Source organism: Panthera tigris, chromosome A1 (assembly GCF_018350195.1).
Source record: "Panthera tigris isolate Pti1 chromosome A1, P.tigris_Pti1_mat1.1, whole genome shotgun sequence".
Taxonomy (NCBI): domain Eukaryota; kingdom Metazoa; phylum Chordata; class Mammalia; order Carnivora; family Felidae; genus Panthera; species Panthera tigris.
This window is the reverse complement of record NC_056660.1, coordinates 113007317-113032765: the sequence shown is the minus strand read 5'-3', so window position 1 is coordinate 113032765 and position 25449 is coordinate 113007317. Positions and strand designations below refer to the sequence as shown.

The 25449-nt window shown below is 46.7% G+C and overlaps 1 protein-coding gene across 2 annotated transcripts in view; it reads left to right on the top strand.

The window, feature by feature from the left end:
* SPOCK1 (SPARC (osteonectin), cwcv and kazal like domains proteoglycan 1) overlaps positions 1-25449 on the top strand; it is a 510780-nt gene that overhangs the window by 346095 nt on the left and 139236 nt on the right. For both annotated transcript variants that reach the window (XM_042984416.1, XM_042984423.1), the window contains one exon: positions 7902-8016. In XM_042984416.1, the coding sequence (XP_042840350.1) occupies positions 7902-8016 (115 nt within the window). The remainder of the gene's footprint in view (positions 1-7901; positions 8017-25449) is intronic.

The window sequence follows — 25449 nt, the reverse complement described above, 5'->3', positions numbered from 1 at the left end:
CATCACTCAATGTGAACACTTGCTGCCATTTCTTTCGATATTTATTTCAAGATATCAGAGGCAACAGAAATGCCCTGGCAACAGGGACTTATTTAGCCGGTGGGGGTGGGGGAGGCAGGATGGGACACTCAACAGTTTTTTTTTTTTTTTTCCATTTCAGAAACTCAAATGTCAACAACAACAACAAAAAGGCATTAAGAGGTTTATTTGGGTAAATAGTCTGTGGTGGATTTTCCCCCAGAAAGGGGGAAGGAACAAGCAGGTAGACCTTTCTCTTTGGGAAGAAGCTAAAAGGCAGGAAACTTTGTGCAGCATCACCGTGAACACCCCCAGCTGTATTAGTGCCATTGGAATAATAAGTGTGATATGGTGGTGAAAAAAAAATCAGGGTGCTCCCCACCTGCAGGCAGGAGGCAACACCCTATCTGCTACCATCAGCCTCTTCCAGAGCCTAGTGCCCCGCCCTGCTCTGTCTAGCCCAGCCATACCCTGCTCTGCCCCATGTGGGGATGCTTTGCTCAGGGATGAGCCGGCAGGGCTGCCCCAGCCTCCCTGGTAAGCAGAGACTCTGGAAACATCTGGGGACCTGTTTTCTGGCTATGTGATCCCAGGGGTGCCCATGGGCCTCTTGGGTGTCTGAGCAGAAGGGCATGGGAGGGAGGGCCACACCCCTGCAGTCCTGCTCTGCTGGTTTAGCGGGCAGCTGCCTACCCCACCGCACCCCACAAGGAGGGCTCCAGAGTCGGCAGATTAAGCATTTTATGAATTGTATTTTAAATACATGTTTTAGAGGTGCCTGGGTGGCTGAGTAGGTTGAGCGTCCGACTTTGGCTCAGGTCATGATCTTGCAGTCTGTGAGTTCCAGCCCCGCGTCAGGCTCTGTGCTGACAGCTCAGAGCCTGGAGCCTGCGGGAGATTCTGTGTCTCCCTCTCTCTCTGCCCCTCCCCGCACATGGTCTCTGTCTCTCTCTGTCAAAAATAAATGAACATTAAAAAAAATTTTAAATACATGTTTTAAACTTGAAAAAAAATCTTGCCGTTTGCAACAACACGGATGGAACTAGAGTGTATTATGCTAAGTGAAATAAGTCAGTCAGAGAAAGACAAATATATGATTTTACATATTTGGAATTTAAGAAATAAAACAGATGAACATACGGGAAGGGAAGCAAAAATAAGATAAAAAACAGGAAGACAAACCATAAGAGACTCTTGAATACTGAGAACAAAAGTGAGGGCCCCTGGAGGGTTGTTGGGTGGATGGATGGACCAAATGGGTGATGGGCATTAAGGAAGGCACTTGAGATGAACACTGCGTGTTGTATGTAAGTGATGAATCACTAAATTCTTTTCCTGAAATCATTATTACACTATATGTTAACTAATGTGGATTTAAGTAAAAAAGTAAATAAAATCGTTTTTTAAAAAAGGTATGCAGAATAAAAAGAGACATCACAGAGCTTACTGGCTTGCTGTGTGTTTACACTGAGAAAAAGCCTTCTCACATAGTGAGAAGGTGGCCATCTACAAGCCAGCAAGAGAGGTCTCAAAGAAATTGGCCATGGTGGCAACGTGATCTCAGATTTCCATCCTCCAAAACTGTGAGAAATAACAGTCTGTTGTCCAAGTCACCCAGTGTCTAGTATTTTGTTTCGGTAGCCCAAGCCGGGTAGAGTAGATGGACATTCAACTTGTTGATAATTTCCTCTTACTGTAGACTATCGAGATGTACATTTTTTGCCTTATATGTTAACTTGCTGGCTTGTAGGATGTTTCTTTTTTCTTTTCTTTCCTTTTAATATTAAAGTTTTCATATATACCCAAAAGTTGATGGAATGATAAAATAAACTCCTCTATACCCATCTACCTGTATTTAACAGTTGTTAGCATTTAGGGACATGGCTGAATAATTGCCCATTACCAGTTTATACAACTTAGCCTCCATCATACACACACACACACACACACACACACACACACACACACACACACAGTGTAAGAGAGAGGATGCTTTTAGTTATAACACAGAAAGAAAAGAGTTCTTAGGTCCTCTGTTTGAAGGGAAAAGAAAATGTCTCTTCTCAGGAGGGGTTCCTTAGGTAAGATGCACCTTTTTATCATCTATTCCTCTGTCCTTATCTGTCTGTGTCCCCATCCACTCCCGTTCCCTCCCCCCCCCTTCCTAGGGCATACATGTTCAGCTGTCTGTGTCACTCAACTGCCTGTCTTATTCAGACACATGGCCATTGGGCCCCTTTGTTCAGCCTCCCATGAACACATCCAGTACCTCGATTGGAAAGCTGAAAATGGTGACAGAGCTTTTCCAAACTGTCATTCTTCTCTGTTTCCAGCAGAATTCTGTGGGCAGCATCTTCTGTTTTGTATTCTGTGCGGCTCTGTCGTCAGCTAGTAAACAAGCCCCTCCAGAGGTTGGGAGAGGGGGGAGCAAGATGCATGCCCAGGTTACCATGGGGACAGACAAGCTGTAATAAATGTTTGGGATCTTAGCTTGACGAGGTTTTAGCAGTTTGGAGTAATTTCTTTGTCATTCATCCATTAAGTCACTGCTAATGAATCACTGGGAGTGTCTGCTCTTCAGATGAACCTCAGTTGAGCATGATTCAGGCAGAGAGCAGTCTTCAAAACAACAAGAAGACAGAAAACATTCATTAATTTGTCAACTTTTTGTAGGTTGAGCGGCCTCTTGTCTGTGGACGTTCCCTGGAGTCACCAGAGTGGACCACAAGTTCACATGACTGTTGTAGATGATGTCTTTGCTTGTCAGACTCACTGGGTAGGCTTCTTGCCTCCCAGAATCCTGCATGGCTCAGTGTCCCCAGAGGTTCTGCAAAGGGAGAAAGGGGAGCTCTAAGAGCCAACCACAGAGACCTCCACCCTGATATCCCTCTTCTTTGGAGGGTGAGAGTGTGCAGCTTGTCTGTTCTTATCAAAGTGCCACTTACCCTGAAAAAGGTATATAAAGGGTTCTCTCTCCCTATAGCTTCTCCACTAACTTCAGCATGGGAGGATGTGCCAAAGGTCACCAGGTTGTGCCATGTTTGCCAACACTGTAGGATTTGGAGACCATGATCCCCTAAAGGCCCTTCATGGTGCTGCTGCCACTCTGTCCACTTTTCCCACATACCACCCCTGCTCCAACCTGCAGTGGCCCCAACAAATGCTTTAGTTCCCCCAAACTTGCCTTGATTCCTCTGGGAAGGGAGCTGCTTCCGAGCTGGAATGTTTTCTTCACCCTATTACCTGCCTTAAACCCATTTTCCATAGATACCTGTCTGTCAAGGAGCTCTCCCTACCCCCTGAAAGGCTGGGCAAGGTACCCACATCTCCCCTAACACACTGAACTTGCCCTTCTGTTGTCTGTCATCCGTTTTGAGCTGTGAGCCCCTGGAGGGTAGGAATGTCTTCACGTTCACTCTGGAGATGCCGGCCTCTAGCCTGCACAGAACAGAAGCTCTACAGGTGTTAAGGGAATAAACCCAAGTGTGTGTCAGTCCCCTAGGCGCCTCTCAGGGACTCTGGGGCCAACCCACAAAATGGAACATTCCCTCATCTCCGCATCTCTGAGGGGGTAGCCTGTTCTGCTCTCACAGGAATTACAACCCTTTGCCAGTGAGCTTATGGGATATGCCCACTGACAGCAAAAAGGCTTGATTCTGGATTTTAAAATCAATGTAGCTAATTAAAAAGTTAACTCAAACCGGAAAACAAGTTTAGAAACAATTAAGATAATTAAAATATCACTACCTTAATTGAGACCAAGCAGTGAGCTTAAAAAATAAAATTAATGAAATAAAAATTACACGAAGCCTATAATTAACTTGCTTTGGAAGTCAGTGTTTTTCAGCTTAACAAATCTCTCTTTAAATTAATTTGTTCCTGTTCTTTTTTTCTTTGAAAATGGTTTTTGTAAAAATTAGTCAACGAATTACTTGGACATGTGTCTTGTGCCACTGGACACTTGATTGGTCTTGGGAAATGGGCAGAGAGAGGGAATTAACCTCCCGTGGACACCTGCTCTGTGCCAGGTATGCTGTCCCGGAGAAGTCCTGCGGGTGCCCTGAGAGAAGCAGTGGAGGGCACGCAGGGCTCTGCCATCCTGTGGGGATCGCTGCATCCTGTCACTCAGCCTGTGCGTGGAGAGAGAGAGAGACTCAGAGCACAGGCTCCAGAAATCATTAGCCCTTGACAAGGAAGCTTCTGGGCCTGCTCCCAGTTATCACGAACACTCAGCTCTCTCCCTACCTCCTCACCTGCACTCTTTCTCTGCACCTTATTAAAGGGCCTCTCAAATGCTGCTTATTATTCTGATCTGTTATCGTTCCCTTCAGAAAGTGGAGCCACACAGCCCTGTCCAATGCGGGTGTCAGCTTCTTTCCAGAGTATTGCTGTGAGCCTTGGGGCTGCTTAGAAAAGCTCGCTTGGGAGACGGCGTTTAAAGGGAAATGACACACTCCTTGTACTATCCTCATCCCCTTTCCATCTCAGTGTGGCTGTTTTTCGGAAACAAAATGCCCCTTGGTGATTAAATGAATGCTGGCAGCTTGATTTATTACTGTTTTGTTGTTCTATGAAGTTCATTTACTCAAAATAATCCGCATCCCTGTCTGAAGTATTCAGACCCTGGTAATTAATTTTTAGTAGACTTGATTTCTGTATGCAAATTGTTAGGTATGTATATGGAGTTAAGTGACTCATTTTCGTTTATTAGTATTTTTTCGTTGGATTTCTTTGTAAAGAAATGCTGGCTTCAAGAATTGGAAGGGGGGCGGTCCGTAGTAGTTAGCCTAATGGTAGTGTCACACATGGAAAGGCTACAGAAAGAAGACTGACCAGGACATTGGTCTGTTGACTTAGCTGGAGGGTTGCCGCATTCAGAGGGAGAGCGCAGAGGGCACGGTTCCCCGGAGCTGGGCACCTCCCCTTCTCGGGAAGCCCTGGGGCTGTGTGAGGTCCATGGGGGCAGTCCTGCATGGCCCGACCTGGGAAGCACCAGATTCTCTCACTGCCCCCTTCCTTTTACCCCTTGGCTTTCTTTATGCCCCAGGAACTCCCAAGAACATGGTGCCTGTGGGCTCCATACTTGGTGTGAGGTGGACCCCGCAGTCAACCCTTCAGAGGAGATCCTAGGTGATTGTTTTGCTGCTGGCCTATGAATGTGAAGAGTTTGCATTCTGGAGTCGATGGGCCAAGTGTCAGATACCCTCTGCACCTCTCATCGGTGACTCCCCTTTAAGACCTTCATTTGTAAAACGGGCACATTAACAGCAGCCACCTCCTTGGGTGGTTTTGAGATTAAATATGATAATCCAGTTATAGGGCTTAGTTCATTGCATGTCTGAAACAGTGGGTGTTAGCTCTTCTTGTTTTTATGAAGACTTATGACTCATTCTGGGGACCAGATGCACAAAAAATTAGCAAACACCTATGAGGTACTTAACATACATTAAGTTGGCTTTAAGGACTTACAAATATTAGCCCCTTTAACCCTTAAGATAACCAAACCAAGAGCAGGTGGTATAACCCTCACCATATAGAGGAGGCAGCTGAGGTATGAGTAAGCCGTATTCACACTCGAAAACACCGGGTCTGGAGTCTGCTCTTGCAAACTATGCTCGGCTGACTTACTTCCTTCAAGATTGTACTGCCTGTCGACGGACATTGGTGTTTGTGCAGTTGGCTGCAAAAACAAAAAGAACCTCAAATTTGGCCACGAAGCTGGTCATGGAGTACTTCAGATTTGGATACCCACCCTCCTAGGGCAGCCTGTTAGTTTCCATCTCTGTGATACACTCCCATGAAAATCCCAAGGGCTCTGTAGCACTTAGCACCAATCAGGGAAGCACCTAGGCTGGCACCTTGGCTGGGGCTGCCTGTGGTCTGGTCCCCAAGTTCCTTGAGATCCCCGATGTCTCCCCTCATCCTGTGGTGGCTGGGCGTGTGAGAAGGAGCAGTGGAGGATTGCCACGGTCCGTCATTAGCAGTCATCTGGTAATCGTTCTTCAGGTTGGCTGCATTTTGCATGAGCCTGGGAAGGCAAGTCACAGTTGGCTGGACAGCCGCCCTGGGGTTGGGAGTGGGAGACACTGCACGAGAAAAGAGCCAGTGGTCTGAGGCCATCCCCAGGACTGGGAGCCTTCCACCTGGGACCAGAAACTCCTGTTGTGAGTTTCTGGAAGGCCTAGGCTTGAAGGACTCTGGAAGCGGACACAAGCCTTGCTGCCATTGCTTCCCAGATGCAGCCCTCAGCTGAAGAGTTCAAAGTGAATGCCCTGTCGCTGGGGCTTGAATCAGCCTCTTTTATTCTTCCTGCACCTCGTTTCCCTCTGCTAAGCTTCAGGCAGCCGGGCGATCCCTTGGGGCGTAGGCTCTGTCAGATGACTCCCCTGGGACCAGGACCTGGGTCTTGTTGCTGGCCTGACTGGCCTAAAAATGCACCCTGCCTTGTGCTTATAGCGGCTGGTGCTGCTGCAGTGGACGGAGCTGCCCTGAACTGTTCAAGCAGCAGAAACGCCTCTGGATGTTGTGTGTTCAGGTCCCTTGAGAAACTCCCAGCTGCTGTCTGAGGAAAATGGTGTGGAGGTTCTGGGCCTGGGCGGGCTGAGAGGAACCGCGACTTCTCTAAGTGCAGGGGTCTCGTGGTGGCCGGGAGACCCGGCAGCTGTGGGCACAATGGCGTTTCTCATGGCAGTTTTGCTGTCCCTGCTCAGGATGCCAGTTTGTTTAAGCAAATGTTTGCGTTGGGAGGACACGGGGAGGCCTCGCCTCCACGGGCTGAGGAGAAAGTTATGAAGGATTTACTGCCTAATAGGCCTAGGCCTGGAGCTGGGAGACAGCACAATTGCTTTTGCTTTGCGGAGAATTCCCTGCGGCCTCTTCGCTGCTGTAATGAGCGTGCGCACCTCGGTGTGTGGGGCGCTGATTAGCCCGGGGCCCGCCGCTCAGCCTGTTCTGGAAAACCGTGCAGTTTTGGAACCACTGTTTTGGGAGACCCTTTCTGGAGTGCCTTGGTCGACTCCACATCCCTTCTCCACACACCGCCCCCCGCCCCTCGCCCCTCGCCCCTCGCCCCTCGCCATCATTACCACCCACAAGCCACACTTACTGATTGGATCAAGTGCCCTGTGATGGTCCACCCATGGCAGTCTAGACTGCCTTTTGTAACTTCGCTTTCCCAAACTCTGCCCATCCTTCTGGATCCAGTTCACATATTAATGCTTCATTAATCCTTGCCCCAGAAATTGATCTCTGTTTTTCTCTGGAGCTCCGTTATCATTTTATATGCCCGTCATGGCCCTTATCTCATTCTGCCTCGCACAATAAATATTTATGTGTAAGCTTTTTCCCTTCCTTATTATGTTGGAACTTTGCATGGCGCAAAATGGTTTTGGGCCTCCTGAAGCTCTTCCCAAAATTTAACATGGGCTTATTGATGCACACAGTCCGTGTCGATTGAACTGGAGCCAAAAAAACTCTGTCCTCAAGGACTTTCTACGTGGTAGGAAATAAGTAAAGGTAGGCATGGATGAAGTCATAAAAAGCAATTGCAGACAGATAACCAAAGAGGGAAAAGGAGCTCTTGGTCCTTGGAGTATGTAAGATTCTAAAGGATTTTAAAAGTAATTCCTGCCTGACATGGAGATGCTGAAACTCCCCAAAGCACAAAGGAATCACTATCCTGATGCTGAAGCAGAACATGTGCAGTAGACACAGAATTCCCCTCGGTTTGGGTATTCATTCCAATCCCCATCAGCCTAAGAAAACCGCCCAGAGTGCAAACACATGGTCTGTTTATTTCCCATTTGTTTATTTGAGTTGAAAGAGAAACTAAATTTCCTTAGAAGTCCTCACCCCCACCCCTCTTCTTGCTCTTTTTGCCTCAGCCCTGGACCCATCGAAAGACCCCTGCCTGAAGGTGAAGTGCAGCCCTCACAAAGTGTGTGTGACCCAGGACTACCAGACTGCCCTGTGTGTCAGCCGCAAACACCTTCTCCCCAGGTAAGGCCGGGGGCCGGGAAGTGCTCTCCGACTGACAGATCTGGGGGTACCCAATCTCAGAGTGGGGGACAGTGGGGGGGGAAGGAAAGCAGGCGTTTCTATCGCCATTTTGTAGGGTATTTGGTGCCTCCAGTCATCCTGGGGTATGCATCTCAATTCTCCAACACAGATTTGCAAAAAATTTTAATACCTGCATTTATTTTAAATCAACTTTAACTCTGAGCCCTCATCTGAGCAGATGCATGGAAAATCCCTTCTTTGTCATTGTGGGGGCCATTCCTCATTCAGGAATGACCCCAGAGATCCCAGAAGCTTAGAGCTAAGAAAACAGGTTCTGAATCATTAGTCTCTTGCTTGTCACTGACATTGTCAGTGTTATAATCCTTTGAAGTTCCTCGGAGTCTGAGGGTTGTCTGCTTTCATGCCCAGATATATGGGCCGTGGGCATCTTCGCCAGTCGGGGCGCCCTGGTTTGGGGTTCTTCCTCCTCAGCACCACCACACCACCATTTCTACTGAGAACACGCCTTGCTGTTTTCTCAGGGTATAGTACTTGATCACCTTCTTCCCCAGCACGGAGGGAGGTCTCCTCACTCTTCTTTAAGATCTTTAAAGCTTTGCCTTTTTACCCTCAACCTCTCCCAGCTTTCTCCATCCAGTGGGAGAAAGCTTTTATAGAGGGCAGAAAGAGCCTTTGAATTCAGTCTCCTTGGTGGGCCTTCAGTCCTACAAAAATACTCGGAGCAAGAACCAGCATGTGCCCATGCATGAACGTATGTGCGTGTACACACACACACACACACACACACACACACACACACACACACACACACACGGTGTTCTTTAACAGTGGGGTTGGGTTGGTGGTGATGGGAGAAAGGCATTTGCAGGGCCTGTTCTCCCTTCTTTCTGTACTGCTGTGCAATGGAGAGGTAGGTGTTCAGTCCATGGGCACTGGAGTCACCACACCTGTTTTGGACTTGGCAACGTGCTCTGCCATCCACCTGTGCTGGGCCATGACCTCAAGCAAAGGATGCAGCCTTTCTGGGACTCGATTCCCACTGAAGTGCATCTCCTGTGGCTTCTGCTCATTAGCTCCGTTTCGACCATGGGACCATGCCGGATGGGTCCTTTCCCTTCCTGCAGTTCTTGAAGTCTGAGCAATGCTGGTCCCATTGGCTGCTCCTTTTGCAAAGTGTTTTAATTTCCCTCCGTTCCCTAAGTGGTTTCCTCCTAAACTGCCTGGGAAGCTCCATCATGGTCCAGCAGAGAAACTCCCTGGAGCAGAACCCTCAACATCCCTGCCTCTGCAAACCTGGTCCCTACAGCTACAGATCCAGCCTGGTGGTCACCTAAAAACAGTAACCCTTTGTCTCCATAAGACTGAGATGCAAGATATAATGTGTTTTACTCTTTGCTCCAGACTGGAGTATTCTCCCTGGAAGTAAGGATAGATCTCACTCCCAAACCCTAGCACACACCATGCATGCATTGTGCTCAGCACCACATCCGTGAATTCTTCCTGCCCTTTTGTCAAGCTGGGATTTATTTTTGTCTCCACTCTAGAAATGAGGGGAGTGAGACAGAGCAGCATTAGTAATTGGCTTATACATCTAGGAAGTGGCAGCCATGTTTCAAACCCTGGACCGTCCAGCTCCAAAACTCCTGTTTTCTGTTACTACCGTGTGCCGGCCTCTCCCTTCATCCTGTCCTTGTCTCTCCATTCATTCACTGTCATTTAACAGAACGATACCGAGCACCTACAATGTGCCAGGCTTGTGTTACACACTGAAGCTACATACTTTCCTACCCTCAAGGAAAATTAAGTTCACTGTGGAGTGGGATGTAAAAAAAAAAAAAATAAATTGTTGTTGTCACTAGAAGTTTTCCAGGCAGACATATTCTGAGAAAACTATCCTAGAGTTTCCTGCCGCACATGATTTCTTCCTTCTCTGAAGGTTGTAAGAGGGGGCCTCTTTTGCTGCAAATAGCTAAATACCCTTTTTGAGATAATGCTCTAGATTTTAAGCATCTGGTTGTATGTGTGTGTATATGGATGTGCAACATGGATAGACCATTGCCTGTTTCCTCCTGGAATAGAGCCCCTCTGAAAGTGCCGGACAGGAGATGGTCAGCATTAAGCTCAAATCTGTGCAAGATGGAGGCTGCAACCATATTGGTATTCAGGCCTATCCAGGTGTAGGTTGTGTGTGTCTGGGTGTGCCTTGTTTCTTTGTTGGGAACACCACCACTTGTTTGCTTGTGTGGAAAGCATAATCCTCATCTCCCTCGTATTCTGGTGGCCACAGGATTACAATGACTAAGCGCATGGATTTGGGAATGAGACCAACCAGGGTTCCTTTCCCAGGCTGGCTACTACCTTGCTCTGTGACCTTGGCATGTACTTTACCTTTCAGAATTTGTGCTTCATCGTCTGTAAAATGGATTTAATGAAAATACTTACCCATTCCTCTTTCCTGTTTATTGGGGTGCATCCTCTCATGATTGTTTTTTTATTAATGTTCATTTATTTATTTTGTGAGATAGAGAGTGCGCATGCATGCAGGAGGGGCAGAGAAGGGGAGAGAGAGAGAATACCAAGCAGGCCCTGCACTGTCAGTGCCCAAGAGCCCAATGCGGGGCTCAAACTCACGGACCAAACCTTGATATCATGACCTGAGCAGAAATCAGTACTCAGACTCTTAACCCTTCGACTGAGTGAGCCACCCAGGCGCCGCCCACTAGTGATTCTTAAAGAGACCTTATGGGTAGCAATTGTTGCTAATCCTTGCAGGGGCTCTTTTGTGCGTGTCCTTGTGTGAGAGTTCAGTGACGCGCACTTGTCTAAGGCATATAGTCTAGTGTCACATAATGATGGCTGGTCTGCCACTTGCTAAAACAATTATGATGATGGTTATTATGTCATTCGTTTTGGAAGGTCAGCCAGGAAACCCCACAGTTGCATGTTTCTAAGAAGAAGGTAGCCCCCTCCAGGTGCCTGGCTTCTTCCTCTGGTGACTCTGCCTGCTTGTCCTTCCTTCTCGGGGAAGCCGTGAGGTTTAGCATGTGCATTACAGTGTCATTTCTGCTGCCCTCTTTGTTATTCACAGCAGGTAAGGGCTAAGAAGATGGCTGCATTCCTGATGATAGGGACCTTTTGTTCACTGGAAAAACAGCCCAAAGAGGAGGCTGTGATTGAGGCAGCGCGCCCACTCCCTTATCCGGATTTGGGAGGTGGTCTGAGCCAGGAAGGCTCTGCAGTGGTGTTCACTGCCGTTGTGGGTCCAACCTCCCCACCTCCCTCCCACAGACTGAATACCTCGGCCCGCCGTATCAGTCGAGCACATACCTCTTCTTGGGGTCTTGGACACCTTCCCAGATGAAACATCTGTCCTGCCACATTATACTTCAGGGGTCCCCTCTGACCAAGGAGACAGTGTTGACGACTCTATTTATTCATCAATCAGGGAAGTAATCTTTCTCTCTGAGAAACATCTGTAGACAATCCCATCAGCCAGTCTGGCCTCTGCAGCAGCTCAAGAGGCAAATCCCACCTGCCAGATCGTCAGCACTACACACACATGGAGAGGCGGCTGGGCCAGCCTCAGGCTGATTACGAGGCTGCACACTTAGGCTGTCTTGTCACATGGATTGAGACAGAGGACAGTGAGCGCATCAGTGAGAGAATTTCATTAGCTTTCCTTGCCCATTGAGATGGAGTGAGTGGAGAAGCCGTTTGACGTACGCACGTTTGTGACCACTGAACATCTGGGCAGACGGGCGAGAATTCTGGTGGGGTGCCACGTGGGGTCTCCCTTTGCTGGAATTCTCCTTTATTAGGGTAGTATTTACATTTGGGTTTGCATCTGGTTTCATCTAGAGGCTTCAGGTAATCTCACATTCTCTTTGGAGAATTCTGCTTGGAAGTTCTTCATCTTTTCTTGTGTCGAGCCACCGTGAGTGGGCTCGGGAGCGGGTGAATTCTCGGTAGTGTTGTTCACCTTTCAGGTTTTCTGAAGGGGCCATTTAAGTGCCACAGAGCACTGTGAAGCCTTCCTGGGATCGGGAAGCCATCTCTTAAATGATTTTTTTAAATATCTGCATTAATTTTTAATATGATGATATTCTATGCTTATTACAGGAGACACTAACAATACAGAAGAGTAAAAAGAAACAAGAAATAGGCAATGTTCACATCAGTTAAAAACAGTAATTAAACATCCCAGCACATTTCCATCCATTCTTTTTTCTAGTCCTAGGTTTTATCTGTTGGTTCATTTTTGTTAAAACTTGGTCATCACGTCATGCTTACCCTATATAGAAAAATTTGTATTAGGCTTTCTTCAGTTGATTTTTATAAGTGAGTATTTTATGATATGACAAATCTTTGTAGATACAATTTTTAAAAAACTTTGATGTTTATTTTTGAGAGACAGAGACAGAGCATGAATGGGGGAGGGTCAGAGAGAGACGCACACACAGAATCCGAAGCAGGCTCCAGGCTCTGAGCCGTCAGAACAGAGCCTGATGCAGGGCTTGAACCCACGAACTGTGAGATCGTGATCTGAGCCGAAGTTGGATGCTCAACCAACTGAGCCACCCAGGTGCCCCTGTAGTTACAAATTTTAAAGATTGTATAACATAGTATATAAAATATGAACTTGGGAAGTGCCTTGGTGGCTCCACTGGTTGAGCGTCTGACTCTTGGTTTCATCTCGGATCGTGATCCTAGGGTTGTGGGATCGAGCACTACATCAGGGTCTGCACTGAGCATGGAGCCTGTTTGGGATTTTCTGTCTCAGTAAGAGCTAAGAATATCAAACTTTTAGAAGAAAACAGGAGTAGTAACCTTGGGTCTGACAAAGATTTCTTTGGACACGAAAAAGCATGAACTATAAAAGCAAGAAAATAATAGTAAAATCAGCCAATTGGATTTCATCAAAATTTAAAACTTGATCTTCAAAAGACACTGTTACAATAACAAAAGGAATAAAAGGACAAGCCACACCAAGAGAAAATATTTACAAAACACAGGTTTGACAAAAGGTTTGTATCTGGATTATGCACTGAAAGCATATGTCCGTTCTAAGACTCAACCATGAATATTCGTAGCAGCTTTACTAGTAATAGCCAAGAGCTGGAAGCAACCCAAATGTCTATCAACAGGTGAATGTATAAACAAATTGTGGTACATCTATACAATGGATTACTACTAAGCAATAAAAAGACGGGGGGCCTGGGTGGCTCAGTCAATTAAGCGTCTGACCGGCTCAGGTCATGATCTTACAGTTCTTGAGTTCAAGCTCCCCATTGGGCTCTGTGCTGACGGCTCAGAGCGTGGAGCCTGCTGTGGATTCTGTGTCTCCCTCTCTCCCCCTCCCCCACTCGATATCTGTCTCTCAAAAATAAATAAACATGAAAAAAAGTTAAAGAAATAGGCTATTGATGCATCCATCAGTATGGATAAATTTCATCATAACTATGCTAAGTGGAAGAACACAGACCAAAAAAAGGAGTATATCCTGTATGATTTCTATTTACCTATACTTCTTGAGTATGCAAGCTAATCTTTGGTGACAGAAAGCAGATCACTGGTTGTCCGGGGGAGCAGGTCAGTGGGTGTCTGAGCCATCATTAAGACTAGATAATGCAGAATGGATCCTTAGGGAAATAGTCACACTCTGTTCTTCGATACCAAAGATCCTACTGGCAAAAGGACTCATTAGGGGAAAAAGAGTTTTTATGCAACAGTGTGTTATTCTTCCTGACTCAGGTTTTAGAAATACTGTCTTAGGCTTTCTTAAAGAAAACACCCTCGTGGGAAACGGGGGGATGGACAGAAAGTCATACAAGCCACAGAGGGCTCTGCTCTCAGGGATTCACTGCCAGTCAAGATGGCTAGTTCTGATTTATTGCTCTGGGTGGGCTGGAGCTAGGGGTGGGATTCTCCCTACAGAGCGGTGAACATTGATTTTACCTCTCTGTTGCCATTGATTTTCATTTGGAGAATGGAAAATTGAAGCATTTGTTTTAAGCCTTGCAGACAAGCCACATTCTCGAATTCTGCAAGCGTATTGTGAACAGGAGGAAAGGGTGTCAGGATGGGGCTTAGCATATCTGAGCATACCCTTGGAAGCCTTCTGGGAGCAGTGGGAACTAATCTGTTTTTAAACAAGGAGCCGACGGCCAGTCTTCCCAGTGGGCTAGGCCTCTCTAACGTAATGGCCCTTTATCTCCGCTTCCTAATTATCTGGAATAACAACGAATTCTCGGCACCAGCGAAGAATTCTGATTGAGTCAAGACTCATGGTGCTGTAGACCAATCTGAGAGCTTTCTGTCTTTTATGTGAACTTGGAAAAAGAGAATCAAAGTGTTTGAGGTCAGAGAGAAGTACATGACAGAATGTGCCTCAAATACCAAACTCTCAGAGGACATTTGAAAGGATGATGGTTATTTCATCTCAGTTTTGTTTTACAACAAAGCACTGCCTCCTGCTACAGGGGCTTTGAGCGGGTTGATTATACATACGCATATCTCTCTTGGTTTGGAAGACACATGGCCATGTAGAAAGTGGGTGATTCCTAGGTGTCTGAGTGGCGTTCTGGTACTTTCACAACTCAAGGCATGGCCAGTTTCCAGAATGTGATCATGTTCATATTCCTTATTACGATTTTTATCTTTATATAGCTCACACTTTTTTCCTAGGGGGCCTTGTGTTCTCTTTTAACCTTGAGGGATCTTCATTTTCCCTGCTCTGGGCCTGAGTAAAGTCCTGATGAGGGATTGGTGCTGTTTCTAGGCAATTGGTGGAATTTACGCAGCTGAGGTTTGGGTTTGGGCCCACTTCTGAATCAGCCACCTTTAATAAACAGGAACCATCACCGTGATCTCTTTATCCCTGGTCACTGAGGAAAACAAAGGGGGAGAGAGGTTGGTTCCAGAAATGCCACTTCTTTTTTTTTTTTCCAATATATGAAATTTATTGTCAAATTGGTTTCCATACAACACCCAGTGCTCATCCCAAAAGGTGCCTTCCTCAATACCCATCACCCACCCACCCCTCCCTCCCACCCCCCATCAACCCTCAGTTTGTTCTCAGTTTTTAACAGTCTCTTATGCTTTGGCTCTCTCCCACTCTTACCTCTTTTTTTTTTTTCCTTCCCCTCCCCCACGAGTTTCTGTTAAGTTTCTCAGGATCCACGTAAGAGTGAAACCATATGGTATCTGTCTTTCTCTGTATGGCTTATTTCACTTAGCATCACACTCTCCAGTTCCATCCACGTTGCTACAAAGGGCCATATTTCGTTCTTTCTCATTGCCATGTAGTACTCCATTGTGTATATAAACCACAATTTCTTTATCCATTCATCAGTTGATGGACATTTAGGCTCTTTCCATAATTTGGCTATTGTTGAGAGGGCTGCTGTAAACATTGGGGTACAAGTGCCCCTATGCATCAGTACTCCTGTATCCCTTGGGTAAATTCCTAGCAGTGCTATTGCTGGGTCATAGGGTAGGTCTATTTTTAATTTTCTGAGGAACCTCCACACTGCTTTCCAGAGCGGCTGCACCAATTTGCATTCCCACCAACAGTGCAAGAGGGTTCCCGTTTCTCCACATCCTCTCCAGCATCTATAGTCTCCTGATTTGTTCATTTTGGCCACTCTGACTGCAGAAATGCCACTTCTTAACCACCCACCATGTTAGACACACTTTGCAGAAGGAGTTTTGCTGACTTCTCACAGTTACCTTCTCTGTTCCTTTGTTTTCCTCTCTGAAATTGAGAGTATTGATTACATGAGCTTGACGACAAGAGCAGCAGAGAGTAAAAAGCAATTCATAATGGAGATGGGAGTAATTGTGTAGAATTTTTAGTCCTTGGAACAAAGGGGACTCAGCGAGAGGTAGATCTTACTTTGGGGGGGCAGATTCACTAGGCGAGTTTTATAAATACATTAAAATCGTGATTGTCAATAAAATTTACCAGACTCAAATTTTGCCCTGCCTTGTTCCCCACCCCACCCCTGCCTTTTTTTTTTTTTTTTTTTAAACTCTGCTGCCAATGCCAACACAGGTTGTACCTAAAGATGGTGGGCGGGTAAGGGCAGTGACCGGGTGATCTCTCCCAGCGAGTCTGATGGCATCCTGGCTGGCTAGACACTTGTTTCTAGGTGTGACTCTTAAGGACCAGAGCCTCTGCCCTGCCAGGGCCCTCTCTGGCACCTGCCACCGGCTTGTCACCTTTCCCTCCCAGGTTGTGCTGCTTGAGAAGCCCCCTTTCCAGAGAGGGTAGTTCGTATTTCCAGGTATTTCCTGGAATACCCAATGTGCTGAATCATTGTCTTTTTTTTTTTTTAAGCCATGTCTATCTGTGGGAGATTGGAAACGTTTTATGGTTAAATTCTTAAATTCCCAGAATGTGCATCACGTACAAAGTTGCTGGAAAGGTAGAAAGCCAAGAGTCTGTGGTGCTGGGAATGTCTGTTCACAGGGTCAGGGACTAATGATAAAACCTCCCTCTCCATTCCTCTCTCTTTCTCTTGTTAGAAAGCCTAAGTGCGTTACCCTGCTGTGTGGTTCTCCCTCGGATGATGGGCTCAGTTGCTCTGTTTATTGGTGTCTCCGTCTGTTAAGAAATGTACAGAGAGGCATATTTCATGCCTCAGATTTAAGTGGATTAGAAAGAGGAGATTGAGGTGGGTGTGCTGGTTTTGAAGAGGTAATCACTAGGTGTGATTTCCAACAGGGCTCAGGGCGTGCCAAGCAGGTGTGAAGCATTACATTAGCAGGTCCCTAAACACTAGGAAACAGACAAGCTCAAGCCCCCCCTGCAACTCGCTGAAGGTGTTACGTTACCCACACGTTCTGGGGGCCCTTTATAGTATCCAGAGAGAGGAGTATCCAGGTATCTGAGGCAGGGGAGCAAGGCCTATGTGACCTCTCACAAAACACATCATCTTTTATGAAAGGGGTCAGATTGATTTTCCCACTTACACAAACTTCTGCTTTAATTTTCTGAAATATCTTTCCTTTGCCTTTGTTATTAAATCTGCTGTGGCCCTGCTTGCTGTTCTGCCTAAACTCATCAAGATCCCAATTCACAGGTTTTCCAGTTTAGACATTTTATATCAGATTAATTCAACCAATGAACCATGAAAGACATTCTTTATGGATATCAGGCACCACAGTAGGGCCCATCTGGGGCACTGACCATGCAGGTTCTGGAGCCAGAAAATGGACTCAGGATGATTTAGATGGGCATCCAAGGCTATCTTTAGAAGTACTTTTGTTTTAAATAGAATGTTCTCAGGCTAATGTCCTGTCTTTAATGTTCCTCATGGAGAGGGTGGGCAGAGGGCAGGGCCCTCCAAGCGCAGAGGGACAGGAGAGATGAAAGTTAATTAGTTTAGGGACCTTGGTACCTTTCCAAGGTACTCTCTTAAATGATGTTTTTAACGGGCACACACTGAAATGCATGCGGCTGTATTACTGAGTTGGGAAAGGGCCTTCTTCCAGCCAGCCTTGCTCATGATCTTGCCACAGCTGGAGGTGCTGGTGTATCCTGCTTTCCACTGAACCGAAAGTCCTGCTTTTCATTACCTGATGGGAGGAGAAGGCCCTGGCTCAGACCTTCCATGGCTATGAGTATCTCCCAAGTGGAAGGCAAGATGACAGGGCTCTGGTCCAGCCTGGAATTAAGAGTCTTCCTCTCGGCAGATGCCAGGGGAGGCCATCTGTGAGTATAGTGATGGTGATAAAGGGCTTTAGGACTTGTCATAATTTTGGCAGGATTAGCCCTCACAAGACAGCTCACATAAACCAGTCATGGTGGGCTAAAGGTCATTAACTCAGAATCCACTAAGTTGGTATCTGTGATAATTTCTGGATTCAACAAATATTTATGGTGCCTTCTGTATGCCAGATGCTGCTATGTGTTTGGAATAATGTGATGAATGGACATAATCTAGCCTTGTGGAGAGTAAAGTCTATAGGAAAAGGTAGCTAAAAAGAAATTAAGTATCTGATAAATTGTCCTAAGCACCAAGTGGGATAAGAGCTGAGTGTTATAACAGAATCCCTTTAGTTGGTTGTGCCATCTTGGGTGGGTGAAAGGTGATAGGTTCCAGGTGGTCACAGGGTAGGGAGAAGTGTCCTCAGAGGAGGGAACAGCCTTTTCAGAGACCCTGAATCAGGGAAGGGAATGGGACTTGGTATCCTAAAGAAAGGAAGAGGACAGAGGCCTGTGCTGTAGGTAGGCAGTGACCAAGGGGAGCATGGCTGCCTGAGACTAGAAGGGGTAGTGGGACCAGAGCCTGCGGAGCCTTGAAAGCCACGGGACAGATTTGGCTCTCAGACCATGTGACAAGGGACATCTTGTGTGGCTTTAAGTTGGAGACTGACAGAATTGTGTGCCTTAGGATGGACTGAGTTTCCTTGAATTCTCATTTTTTAAAGCCACATTGTATACTCTGTGAAAAAAGCCGGGGGCCCTGCCTGTCTACGTGTGTTCACATGAAGACTCTGAAGATCTCATCGAAGCTTGTGGCCTATGAGAGGACATTAGCGGCAAAGATGTATATAATCTAAGCCAGAAAAGAAAAAATGCGATGGAGTAAAGTTGAAGCTCCAAGAAGGGGGCGACCGTTTCCAGCTGCAGTGGGGCTGGACATGGGTGGGAGATGGAGAAGGGGCAGGATTCACTAGCAGAATTTACTAGTATTCCTAGTGGTTTAAGAGCCTGTGAGGTCACTGTGGCTCACGCACACTGTGAGTTTCTCAGTGTCGCACAGCCGTTATGTGGCAGAGGTGGGGTGCCAGGGCAAGGCTGCCCCGAAGCCCATCTTTCTGCCCTCTGCCCTCGAGACACTTGTCTGCACTAAATCTCCATTTCCATAGCAAATGCTGACTTTCAAACTAGCCCAGGGCACAGTGATAAGGAAAGCGGTAAGCATAGTGCTGGCTCATAGTCGGGGCTCAATAAAAGTCCATCTCCTTTCTGAGTCTCCACTTCCTCACTGAATCTAGATAGAGGATCAGTCCTCCAAGCCTCACAGAGTTGCTCAGGCCTACATGAGCTCACGCATGCAAAGGCCCTGCTATTTTTAGTGTTCTGGATGGAGTCAGTTGTCATGATTAGTAGGTTCCCTACTGGCGGGGTGCCTACTTGTTCCTTGTGATGCTTACCTCTGTTACTTGCACTGCCCGCACTCCCTCTGGAGCATGAGCTCAGGTCTTGGCACATGTTCATGACCTATTAAAGGGATAAATGCATCAGTTAAGTTGAGAAGGAAGCTGGGGATGCAGGGCCAGGCTGGTGTCTTTAATGAGCTCGGATCGGTCAGTGAGTCACAAAGCAATGCTCCAAGTCAGGCGAGGGTTGTCTATGTTGTACCACATTCTTGAACACCTGGGAAATGCTCAGAATGTCCCTGTGAACCCCCCCACAGGGAAACAGGAGGCAATGTGTCAGTCTGGTGTGAAAGTGGCCCTGTTCTTGGGAAGGAACAATGTAGTCCAGACTCTGCACTCTGTCCTGACCTGGTGGCCTGCTCCTGTGGTGCCATGTCTCTTTGCCCGTCCTGTCTCTGTGCTAAGACATTGGACACAGCTGAAGGTCAGCGGCTTGGCCTTGGAGGTATTAAGATGTCATGTGTCTCATTGAGCTCCTGAGCCTCTCAGAGCTGGAGGTTTGTTCTTGAGAGTGCTTCAGAACGGCCTTTGATTCTGCCTTAGGGAAGGAAGGAGCACATACTGGGCATCCACTCTGGCAGCTGTCGGGAACAAGCCCTGCCTAGATTGTCACTCTTCCCCTGCAGCTCCCCTGAGACTGGCTTAAATTCATCCTTCTGGTTCGTCCAGGAGGCTTGCAGGCTCCAGAATCTCTTCTCTATGAGGTCTGACCCCTCCACTCCTTGGGCCATGGGACTGGCCCTTCCGCCTTCAGAACAAGACTGAGCAGGGCTGTGTGTGGCCCATGTTGCTTGCTCAGCAAGAAGGAAGCCCAGGAAGGCAGCAGGCAGCCTTTTTTTGGGGTCCTTCTCGGACCTGGGGAGAAGCCTGGTGCAGAGGGGCTGGGCAGTGAGCTACTCACCTGCTGGGAGGAGCTCCTGCTCTCCAGTGTGAGCCCACAGTGACCTGCCCACCGACAGGAACATATCGGGGTGATGTTTTATTTCCTCCTGATCTATCCATTCTTCAACTTTACCAGTTTCTCCTTGTGCCACGTTTTCACCTGGTATTCTGGGGCAGCGTTGGTTTGTTGCTCTTCATGACTCGGTCAATTACTTGTGCACCTTTGGTGGTGTGGCCAAACACTTGGCTTCAGAGCAGTACGTGGTAGAAAGCTGCAGGGTGGAAGGTTGGGGTAAGGGGATAATGGTCCCAGCAAGGTGCTGTCGATGGCAGTGTAAGTCGGTGCCACATTTCTGGTGGGCATTTTGGCCTCATTGACCCCATGATTCCATTTTGGAAAAATCTGTCTCATGAATATAAAGAGATGCACATTAAAATTTATATCCGAGAGTATTCAGTGCTCTCAATGACAATATTGCAGAAATGGAGCAACCTCCTCACTGTCCAGCCATAGAGGAGTGCTTACACAAATCATCATGTGCCTTCTGTAGAACCCCCTGCCTCTAGGTGACCTCTGACCATTAAGAGCCTCCTTCCCCAGCCTTCTCAGACAGACGATGTGTCTCTGTACTGCTCTCACTCACTGTATGAGGCATCTTGCTTACAGTGAGTTGAAAGTTTTTTTCTGTTGGTAACTTCTGCACGTTGGTCCAGGTTCTGCTGTGGAATAGCATTGGGATGTGCTGATTCACTCTTCCCCGTGCCAACCCATTCTGGAGCATCGTGTCTGTGCATGGAAACAGCTGGGAACCTGACTGAGGAGAGCTCAGTGACTGGTGATAAAAAGCTGCAGGACACATCCAAGGGATTTAGAAGAAGGGGTAGTATGTCTGAAATACCCTCAGAGGGAGGTGGTATTTGAGTGGGCGCTTGCAGAAGGGTGGGACAGTTGTGGCAGGGGAAGATCGACGTTAGAAAACACCCAAGCCTGTGGAGTTAGCCTTAGTTCCTGGCCACCTGTCCAGAACGTTCCCCTCCAGTGAAGGCCACAGAACCTTGTCAAGGCTCCAGCTTCTGTCCTGTGACACTGGGAAGAGAGCTTTCAGGTTGGGGGCTCGCCACGATGCTTGGTGTGGCTGTTTCTGCCTCCTGCAGTGCTTTTGGAGAACGGCCGCTCTTGATGGTGTGAGGGTGATGGTGTCCATCTCCTTGAACACCATGAGCCTGTCAGCTTCCTGTCTGTCTCTGGGCCTGTCTTGGAAAGAGCAGTGTCCCGGATGCAGTGCGGTCTACCCACATTGGCTTCATTTTGCTAGCTTGTTCTTCCTAAGGTGGATCCTACACAGCCATCCCAGAACAGGGTGCTTTTCTGGTGACTCTAAAACAAATGTGGATATTCTCTCTCTCTTGCACATGCCCATAATAATTAATTGTCTCCCAGGAATGCAAGCACATGTTTTCACAGCTTATAGCCGCGGAGCCGATGGTGAAAGTGCACACGCTTCCCCTCACCCTTGTGTGCACACCTGAGCTCACACTTAGCTGGAAGCTGTGTTAGCACAACCCTCAGTTGTTCCGGCCCCTCCTGCAAAGGCTCAGGATTATAAATGCTCAAGCAGGGAGGCCAAATGAAATTCTCAGCTTCAGTCTTGCTTGATTATCATTTGATTTTTTCCAATTAGCATGTCCATTGCTAAAGATTTCCACTAAGATCTCAGGGCTGGAAAGGGACCTCTCTTTATTGGGCCAGCAAACAAAGGAGAGCAGTAAAACAAGAAATCAAACAGGGCTGCCAAAGGTCACTGGGTAATAGTCACAGTTTCTTTTCTGCCCCCTTTTAGGAAGAAATAGATTTTTTTAAGTGAGTACACTGCTATCCATTATCCTACTGGAATAAAGAAAGCTCAAGCGTTCACTTACATTTCCCTAATAGCTTGCTATTACACTGCTGGCTTGGCATTTTCCTTCACAAAGAAGTCTTACTTGGGCCCTGTATGTGTCTCTGTGTGCGTGTGTGTGCTCACATACGCAGATTTTTGTTACTTGTAGGTCCCCATGGCCACATTCGTTTACCAGGCTGAACTCTGAATTAAACCCCCACTGTCTCTGCCTCCCAGAGCCCCTTGGGTCCGCTGGCCATGCTCTGTCACTCTCTTAATGGGAGATGACTCCAACCTGTTAGTGGAATTTACATAATCACATCAGCCTGCTAATCTTCCTTATCTGGTCAGGAAACACCCAGAACATAGTCTAGGCTAGAAGTAGGATCCCTGGACATAATATATATTTGGTTTCAAGTGTAAGGAAACCTTGATTTCAAGTAATGTCGAAAAAATGGGAGAAAGACGACATCTGTGTTTGTTGTCTTGCAAGTTCCTTTTCTTCGTGCCCTTTTGGCCATGCACATGGCTCTGGCACTCGTAAAGGTAGGATGGCTTGTGGGGGGGGAGAGGGGGGTGGTTCCTGAAATGGACAGCAGATTTCTTGCTGTGTGGAGATTTTCTTGGAGAAGTTAGCAGTCCGTGAGAATCTGTAGTGTCTCATGTGAATAAGAATAAAAGAGTTAATTTAAGGAAACACCTACCTCAAATCAGTGCAGACATTCAGAGTAATTATGATCTTTACGCTTTAGTAATAATGGTTACATGTGATATGTGTTCATTAGAAGTCTATCAATTACAATGCTAGCATTATCTTTGAATTCTTTGTCCGATTTCTGGCACACAGTAGGTGATTAATAAGTGCTGAAAAAGTAAAGACTATGTCTATAATCCTAGCTGCGTTTAGAATGTTTATACTTAATTTTTTGATAGCTTTCCTTGAACAAACCATCAAAATAATTTGGAAATTTAGTTCAGTTACAGTGATCTGACCCCTGAGTCTTCAATGAAACCTTTGAGGCCCGGTCACCTTTATCCAGGTGAACTAACTCCCTTTCTTTCAGCCTTCCTTCCGTGCCTAGCAGATCTTTCTTCCATTCCAACCACCTGGAAACTAGAAACTGCTAGTTTCTTCAAACAAAACTGGAGATATGGGGAACTGGCAGTCAGGTGTGGGTTTGGCAACATGCATTTCTTTAAAAATTCTGAAAATACGTTTCTTTTAAAAAAATTTTTTTTAAGTTTATTTTGAGAGAGAGAGAGAGAGAGAGAGAGGAGCAGAGAGATAGGAAGAGAGAGGACCTCAAGCAGGCTCTGTGGTGTCAGCACAGAGCCCAATGCGGGGTTCAAACCCACGAACTGAGATCATGCCCTGAGCCGAAATCAAGTGTCAGATGCTTAACCAACTGAACCACCCATGACCCCCTGAAAATGCATTTCTTTTTTAGATTTGGAACAAATTAGACCAACAGCACATGGTTGTGAGAGAGTCAAATAATAGACATGGAGAGTAAAAAAGCGGAAGTTCCCTTTCTCATACCCTCTGGCCTCCCCTGCTGACAGTTTGTTCCCTTTGGTGTGTATCTTATTCATCACTTTGAGTTCAGTTACACCTGCATGCACAGTGTTGTTGGAAACTCTCATCTGGCTGTTGAATCTTCTCATCTCCGAAGAGTAGATTCATCCCCAGCTGCCTCGACCTTTACACAGCTCAGGTGACGGGCAGGTCATAGAGACTCAAATGACATTCACATACACCTGGAAAGATGTTCCTGCTTTTGGAATTCCTTGCATACCAGGCCCATGATTTTTTGGTGGTTGTGATTCTGCTCTAAGACTTTAAAAATACGTAGTTTTCCTCTGGGTTTGAAGGTACTTTGGAAACCTTTTTGATGAGGGGTTGCAAGCATGCCTGTGAACTGGATCAAGTCAGGTGGGGAAAAGGCACACAGAGGTGCTGGCTTTCTGGTGGTTGATGTGTCAGTTTGAATCAGTGGATCAGTGGGATGTCCACCCATGATGACTGGGACCCACCATGAGCGGTCCTTCCCATCCCCTCAGGTCTGCTTTGCTCCCACAGTCTACCTGACTCATCCCCCGCCCCAACACAGCTCCCCAGTGTTTCATGACATCTTTTCTCCCTCTTGGTGATGTTGGCATATTGTGTGGAGGGCTTAAAACAGTACCTGGAACATTGCGAGAGCTCAAAACATGTTAGCTGTTATTGGTGGTAGTGACAGCATCAGCAGAAGAGTAGGTCCTCATAAATGCATAGCTGCTCTTATTATGTATTTGCCCTTTGAAGTCTCAAGTATCTGTAAACACATCTTTATACCATGCGGGTGCCCAGTAGCACTTAGGACACTCAGAGGCACACCATAGTTACTCCATGCATACTGAGAGCTTTTCCTGTTGTTCTCTAATGGGCATCTGTTTATTCGGAAAATTGGCCTCTCTTTGAACAGGATCTTGCATCTGTAATCTTCTTCCTTTGGAAGACGATGGGGATTCAGGAACCCATAGGTACCAGGATAGAGAGTGTCTCACATGAGAGCCTGTCTCTGTCATCAAAGCAGCTTTTGTAAATGACACAGGCCATTATGCTCTTCCTGTGTAATTTTATGACTTTGTATAATGACTCAAATAACCCTAACAACGGAGGAATTATAGCATCATTTTACATGACAGATTATTTCAGTGGTTAACATGTTTTTCATTTCAATTAACATTCATTATTTTGTCTCTGGTTCAAAATAGCCACCACGTCGGCTGTCTGAGTGTCCTCCATCCTTGTTTTGGAAGCAATTAGTTCTGATTTTGCAAACAAATTCAATCTTGTTTTTGAATGGGCAGTTTGATATTAACAAGAAAATAAAATGCACGTGATGCTGGCTGCCAGCAAACAAACATGGGGCTTCCTGGGACGGGACCCTCCCTGGGCGGGTTCTCAGGCCTCTGAGCTGACAGGTCTGCCTTAGAGCTGATGAGAGAGCACAGACAGGACAGAGGCAAAGGTCGTGGGACTGGGACTGGCTACGTGAGCCTCAGCTTCTCCCTTCTGTAAAATGGGGTTATACAGCATCTACTGTCAGAGGGTTATGGTGTGTGAGGAGTCGGGTGGGGGGGGGGGGTTTGTGTTCAAGTCTCTCAACCTGGCAGGTCGTAGTCACATAAAACTCCTGGAGTCCTGCTCCTGTTCATTACTATCAGGCAGTGCTTTACTTTTTGACTAGCTGTTCATATAGAGTGAAATAATTGTATCTAAAGTTAGGCAAACCCGTTGGAAATCCAAGGTATTAGATACAATGAAGGGGCTTTCTTCTATAACCAAAAGAAGAAAGTCAGCAGTGCTACATATACTCTTGGCAGCCCCCACCCCCAATGTATTTTTTGACACAGATTGTTGAATTTCATCATGTGGGATCGATGTCAGGAAATAGATACCTGTACATCTACTTATTGCTGAAAAGATTATTCCAGA